At 40.4% G+C, this 7,338-nt stretch overlaps 1 protein-coding gene across 5 annotated transcripts in view; it reads left to right on the top strand.

Annotated features, from left to right (window-relative positions):
- Positions 1-7,338, top strand: part of KDM1B (lysine (K)-specific demethylase 1B) — a 43,808-nt gene that overhangs the window by 2,036 nt on the left and 34,434 nt on the right. For all 5 annotated transcript variants that reach the window (XM_010848805.1, XM_010848804.1, XM_010848803.1 and 2 more), the window contains 5 exons: positions 2,325-2,424; positions 3,318-3,445; positions 4,461-4,550; positions 5,101-5,212; positions 6,525-6,641. In XM_010848805.1, coding sequence (XP_010847107.1) covers positions 2,338-2,424; positions 3,318-3,445; positions 4,461-4,550; positions 5,101-5,212; positions 6,525-6,641 — 534 coding nt within the window. In that variant the 5' untranslated portion in view covers positions 2,325-2,337. The remainder of the gene's footprint in view (positions 1-2,324; positions 2,425-3,317; positions 3,446-4,460; positions 4,551-5,100; positions 5,213-6,524; positions 6,642-7,338) is intronic.

The raw sequence follows: 7,338 nt of genomic DNA on the forward strand, positions 1-7,338 counted from the left end.
TAAGTTAAAATGTTTGATGAAATTTCCAGAAATTATGCTTTCTTTTGAGAGTGCTTGCATTCCCAGGTAACATGGCCAAATGTTGCTTAAACTGCTTTTATTTGCATTTCTAAACTGCACATTAGGCTCAAATATTTTTGCTGCAATACTTAACATATACAGTGTACATGTTTACATATGCTTTATTCGTGGTTCATTTTATGAATAATGTAGGTTATAAGTTTTATGTAAAGAGATTGTAAATTATTTTGAAAATGTGAGCCAAAAGCCCTTCTTAGGGTATAAGAATTAAGGTAGACAGTAGTACTTTTTAAAACCACCTAGTGCTTTATCCCTGAGAAGGCAATGGCACCCACTCCAGTACTCTTGCCTGAAAAATCCAATGGGCGGAGGAGCCTGGTAGGCTGCAGTCCATGGAGTCGCTAAGAGTCGGACACAACTGAGCGACTTCACTTTCACTTTTCATTTTCATGCATTGGAGAAGGAAATGGCAACCCACTCCAGTGTTCTTGCCTGGAGAATCCCAGGGACAGGGGAGCCTGGTGCTCTGCCGTCTATGGGGTCGCACAGAGTCGGACACGACTGAAGCGACTTAGTAGCAGCAGCAGCAGCAGTGCTTTATCCAGCTACATAATGAGTCCTGTAGGACTAATGGCAATTTTTTAAATGGCTAAGAGCTGTAATGCATTTCAGAATATGTATACAGTATATTTGTTCCTATATTAACATGATTTTGAGAAAGTGAAGACTGAGTCAAAGAAAAACCATCCATAACGTTGGTGTCAAGATTTCTCAAAGTTGATGTAGATGGCAGATTGAAAGTTTTTACATGTGATGTTCATAAATCCATAACTTACAAATGTTAATGTAAATAGTGAAAGTGAAGTCGCTCAGTCGTGTCCGACTCTTTGCGACCCTGTGGACTGTAGCCTACCAGAATCCATGGGATTCTCCAGGCAAGAGTACTGGAGTGGGTTGCCATTTCCTTCTCCAGGGGATCTTCGAGATCCAGGGATTGAACCCGGGTCTCCCTCATTGCAGGCAGACACTTTAACCTCTCAGCCACCAGGGAAGCCCAGGTGTAAATAGTAAGATCACAGTTTATAGTGAATCAATAGGATTACAAGCCCTTCAAAGCTTTTCCCTAAGATTAAGATCATATATGTGGGATTTGTATCTTAACAACACTTCTCCACTTTCAAATTCCACTTTCAATTCCTTATCTGTAGTATGTCCTATTTATTTCTCATGCTGTTGTGAGTATGTGTGTGAAGTAAATATGGATCAGGGAAGGAGATGTCTGATAACTGTAGGATCCATATACTAGCGAGTACTTAGTTACGCTAAGCATTTTTCATTTCTTATTTAAGTTAATTGAAAAAAATGGTAGTATGACAAGTCAATCATTCATGGATTTATGCATCATTTTTTTTGCATAGACTTTTGATTCTTAATGTTTTAACTGTGCTGTGATTAAACTAGTTTGAGAACTCAGTTTGTCCAGTGACTGTCTAATCCAGATTCCTATATTCAGTAGTGACCAGATAGTGTGTCTGAGATTTATTTGTTGGGTTTTACTGAGAAGGAATGAATGCTTTTTCTTTTTAAAGTATGGTGGTGGGTGGTGGTATCGTCACTAAGTTGTGTCCAGCTCTTGCCACCCCATGGACTGTAGCCTGTCTATAGGGTCCTCTTTCCATGGGACTTTCCAGGCAAGAATACTGGAGTGGGTTGCCATTTCCTTTTCCAGGGGATCTTCCCAACCCAGGAATCAAACCAAGGTCTCTTGCATTGCAGGCAGATTCTTTACCAACTGAGCTACGAGGGAAGCCTGTATACTTTTTAAAGTAAAATAGATCAAAATTTGGGAACTAAGACATAGTGAGAAAGAGAGGAACATAAACAAAAATATTTTTACTCATTGAATTTTATAAACAGTAGTGTCTTGTTTATAGATCATTCATTTCTATATATGTAAAATGTATATACTACTAATGGGTAACATTTATTGAGTACTTATACTAGGCCTGGTGCTTTCAATTAATTATTTTACTTAATCCTCACACCATTACTAGGGTACACACTGCTCCTGCTGCTGCGTCGCTTCAGTCGTGTTCGACTCTGTGTGAGAACACTGAGGCTTAGTCTTAGCATAAATAACTTGAAAGCAGTGGTTTTACATTCAGGCCATCTAACTGTAGGGCATGTACTCTTACCACCAAAACTACCTAATAACTTGACTCCAGAGTGTTGAAAGTATTAGCAGATGCTCTTATTTAATGTTTTCTGTTTTGTTTTCTGTTTTGTTTTGTGCTTTTTGACAGATTTTCTGATACAATGGCGACCTCACGGGGGAGAACGAAGAAAAAAGCATCTTTTGATCATTCTCCAGATAGCCTTCCTTTGAGGAGTTCCGGTAGGCAGGTATCGCTTATTTGTTCATTCATTGACCCTGTTTTGAGCCAACAGACTTATTGTGATTGGTTCTGAAGAATTAGAGATGAAAAGAGTAGAATTCCAGCCCTCAAGGAACTTGTAGTCTAGTGGAAAAATTCATCTTGGGACTTCAGTGTGATTAAGTGGTAGAATGTAGGGGAAAAAGCTTATCTGGCAGAGATAAAGGCATTGCTGTGAAACAGCACAGGGTGGTTCAGCTGTGTGGTTGCCTCCAGGATGTGAGCTGGGGCTAGATCATGCTTGGCTTGATGTCATTCATAGGAATTTGGACCTCAGCTTGTAATAGTTAATTGGGTGCTGTTGATAGCTTACTTGCTGCCATCTTTCTTGTAGGGCCATTTTTTTTTTTTTAAGGAAAATATTGAATGATGTAATTCTTTCTCTAGAATTTGTCTACAGATTTTTATTGTAGTTTTAAAATCTACAATACTGAGAGGATAGAACTTCTCTAAGCAAAGAGAACAATCTTAATTTGAAAGTGGCTTTCATTTTGTATGATACAGCCTAAAAAAATTTCTTTTTAATTTTTTATTGGTTAGACTATCTGGGTTAGATAATCAATATTGAAGTAGAGTTGAAACAGCTTTTTCCTAAAAGAAGCTAGTATGCATTTTCCGTCTCTACTCAGAGACCTGTTTTCGAAGTGCTGGTTCCAGATTTCTAGCAGATTAGTGAATTGTTTGCACAATGCAGTCTCAAGGAAATTGCTGTTACCGTCAGCCCCTACCCCACTGTCAGAATGCTGTTGATCTTCACACTTAGAACTTCTAACCTGGAAGTGATTTCAGGAGTAAACCTCCCACCACCTCCACCCTGGGCCACGCCAGTGTTGATCTTAACCTCAGCTGGTTCTTTCTCAGGCAAAGAAAAAGGCCACGGAGACGACGGATGAGGATGAAGATGGTGGGTCGGAGAAGAAGTACCGGAAATGTGAAAAAGCAGGCTGTACAGCCACATGTCCTGTGTGCTTTGCAAGTACTTCTGAAAGGTCTGTTTAGACGGCGTGTCTTGGCCTCACCTTCCTGCCAATGAGCACATTCATCCTCAAAGATAGTCTTCCTAAAGATTCATAGAGATACTGCTATCCTGCAGTAGAGACATTGCTGGTACATTTTGTACACATCATACCCCACTGCTCACTCCCCCGTTAGACTAGCCTGTATCAGCTCTGCACAGTGACCAACCCCCTGTGCTCACATTGCATCCCCCATAGTTGTACCTCTGGAGGTTGGGAATGGGGGGATAGTTTGAGGATGAGATGGGGTAAGAGGTAAGGGGGGAGTAGCAAGAACCTTGAGCTTCCTACAGAGATCAGTGTTTGCTTATTTCTCTGGGCTGCTTTTCTCCCTCTTACAGCACACCTCCGCCTCCAAAGATACACACAGGGCTCATTCAAACTACATAGCTAACTGCACTCTTGCCATTTTTGTTGGGATGATCCAAGCATGACCTTTTACTTCCACCGGAAAAAATCTTCAGTTAAGATTCAATGAAACGTGGAAAACAAATTCTTTCTTTTTTTTAAATCACAAAGAAGTGGTGGTGTTAGTGTTCATAGTGGCTTTATAGTTCATTCTTTTGCTACATTATTGGCTGGGTGGCAGGTTTTATTTGCCAGATTGCCCATGGGATGGTCCGATCCCAACTGGCCAGATGTTGCTACTAGAGACCACACTTCCCTCCTCCACACACATGTGGCAAGCCTGCTGCCGTCCCTTCTTTCACGTCCTAAAACCGTATCATCGCTCCATGGAGTCCTGATAAAACTAAGTCCCAGGGCCTTTTGATGAGCAGGCAGCTGGGTACCGCTGATCCCTGTGTCCTCCCCATGCATTGTTCTCTGTCAGTCAACCGTTTCATTTGTTCTCTTGTAATATCCAGTCATTAGGATTCTAAGTGAAGGTAAGGCAAGATGGGCTCATAGGAGGTGTTTGATAAATGTTAACCAAAAAAGTGAGATGTGTTTATTTGTTACCAAAGCTATCTGTTTTTGCTATTTTCAGATGTGCCAAAAATGGCTACACATCCCGATGGTATCACCTCTCCTGTGGGGAGCATTTCTGTAATGAATGCTTTGACCATTACTACAGAAGGTTTGTTCTGATGACTGTTGGAAGTGTTTGGGGTGGAAGGGATGGTGGCTTGGGCAGTGGGCGGTGGTGGGGGTCAGATAGTTAAGTCTGAGCACCCCCCTCCCCGGGTTACTGAATTATTTCACTGTTTCATCCATACCTGAGCTGACTACAGGTGTGCCAGAACTTTGATGCTGTAGTTTGCATGTGTGTATGCTTGCGTGTGCACACTCAGAGCTCAGAAAGTATCTGCCATGAGACAGTTATTCTCTGTAGTTCACAAATTCTGAAAAATTTAGGAGCTGCTTTTCTCTTCTATGCCAGTGCAAAGGGGCAGGAATGAAAAGATTTTGTGGGGGATGCTGACAGCTAGAGGGTGCTGGACAGACCATCCCTTCTTGATAGTTTTAGATACTAAAAATGCAACCTGTTTTATGCGTGCTATGATAACTTACTCCTCCCCCCTTATAATATGGCTAGTTAAGTCCTTCACATAAGATTTCTATCTGCCTCCTGTTTTGAAAACCTGAATAGCTTATTGTTTGATATATTTATTTTTATTGTTTTTCAGCCATAAGGATGGATATGACAAATATACTACATGGAAAAAAATATGGACAAGCAATGGAAAAACTGAGCCTAGTCCCAAAGCTTTCATGGCAGACCAGCAGCTCCCCTACTGGGTAAAAAAGATAAAACTGTATGATTTTGTGAAGCATTTATAGCGCTTCCCTGGTAGCTCCAGGGTAAAGAATCCACCTGCCAAGCAGGAAATGGGAATTTGATCCGTGGGTCAGGAAGATCCCCTGGAGAAGGAGATGACAACCCACTCCAGTCGTTCTTGCCTGGGTGATCTCATGGACAGAGGAGCCTGGCAGGCTACAGTCCACGGGGTAGCAAAGAGTTGGACACAACTGAGCAACTAAACAGCAAACGCATTTATAGCTCCAAATGCAGGAGGAATGGATGAAAATTCCAATGGGAAGTTTTCTTTAATTACATTTATTCTTTCTGTAACTATGAAAGCAAATCACTTTTTTTATTTTTGTGGAAAAATCACCTCACTTGACCTGCAGCATAAAGAAGAAACTAAAGACTCATTACCAGCTGGTGATAGCCAGTGCTAAGTCTGGTCCATATCTCACTTCTTTGTTCATGTTTTTCTGTGTTTATTTAAACACAATTTCACACTTAGTATGCAAATCCTAATTAGGTTTAGAATCATACTTTGCATGTAAGTTTTTAGTAGCTTTTAGGTTTTTTTTTTAATTAATTTAACTTTATTTTTTTCTATTTAGCCATTCTTTGAAAACACACTTTAGTGATTGTATATATAATATAAATATACCATCATTCAATAAATTATTTGCTAATTTATTTAATGTTACAGGTAATTTGAGCTTTTCTCTGCATACCTTAAAATTTTTCTTAATTGAAGTGAGATTTACATAACTTTAAATTCACAAAATATTCACAAGGGAAACTCAAGAGGAAAGAACACACACACACACTTATGACTGATTCGCATTGTTGTGCTGCAGAAACCAATACATTGTAAAGCAATTACCCTCCAATTAAAGAATACATTTTAAAAAGTTTTTTTTAATTAACCCTTTTAAAATGTACAACTCAGCATTCAGTACATTCACAGTGTGGTCCAGTCACCACCAATATCCAGTTCCAGAACATTTCATCATCCACAAAGGAGACCTGTGCCCACTCAGCCGTTACCTCTCATTCCTCCCTACCTCTACCCCCTGGCAACCGCTGATCTGCTTTCTTCCTTTCTGAATTTACCATTTTGGATGCTTTATATAAAGGAGTCAGGCAGTGTGTGACCTTTTACATTTGGCTTCTTTCACTTAACCTCATGCATTTGATGCTGAATGCTTGTTAATCCAGATCATGTGGAGGAGATGGCAAAGGAAGAGATGGAAGAAATGCCCACTCAAGAGGTGCTGACTCACTGACCTTGACTTCTTACTCTCCATCTAGGTTCAATGTACAAAACCTGAGTGTAGGAAATGGAGGCAGCTTACCAAGGAGATCCAGCTGACTCCCCAGATAGCAAAGACCTACCGATGTGGGATGAAACCAAATACTGCTGTTAAGGTATGCTGTCTTTGGTTTTCTGTTTAAATTAATTGATGGGTTAGTTTTCTGTTTAAATTAATTGATGGGTCAGTCGGTAGTAATGGCGTATATTTTTCCTTTATCGTATGGATCATTGTATCAGGATGGTACTGTCCCATGTATAAAGAGAACCTCCATTACAATAGCTTAACCGATTAAGCCTTTTATTTTTCTCTCATTTATAAACAGTTTAGAAGCAGGCAGTCCAGAGTTGGTATAGTTGCCCAGGGAATTCTTCTAGCTTCCAACTCTCTCACAAGATCATTACTGCACCGTCAGCCATCATTCCAAGGTCAAAGCAGAAAAGATGGGAAAGGCTGGAGTAAGCCAAGTCTCTCCTCCTTTTACTGGGAAACCAGGAGCTTTCCTGGAAGTTCCAACACTAGATTTCTATTTATAGCTCTTTGGCCAGGACGGGATCTCACAGCTACTCTGAACAACAGTGGGGACAAAGGAAGAAGATATTCCATAACTGTTGCATGTTTTATATTTTATAACTGGAGGGAAATCTTTCATAACAGCATGGAAATTAGGATCCTGTTAGGAAAGAGAAAAGGATGAATATGTTTGGGCTCAATAGACAGGAGTTTGAGCAAATGCAGAGATAGTGAAGGACAGAGAAGCCTGGCATGCTGCAGTTGATGGGGTTGCAAAGAGTTGGATGTGACTGAATGAC

The sequence above is a fragment of the Bison bison genome, unplaced genomic scaffold (assembly GCF_000754665.1).
Source record: "Bison bison bison isolate TAMUID 2011002044 unplaced genomic scaffold, Bison_UMD1.0 scf7180017864274, whole genome shotgun sequence".
NCBI lineage: Eukaryota > Metazoa > Chordata > Mammalia > Artiodactyla > Bovidae > Bison > Bison bison.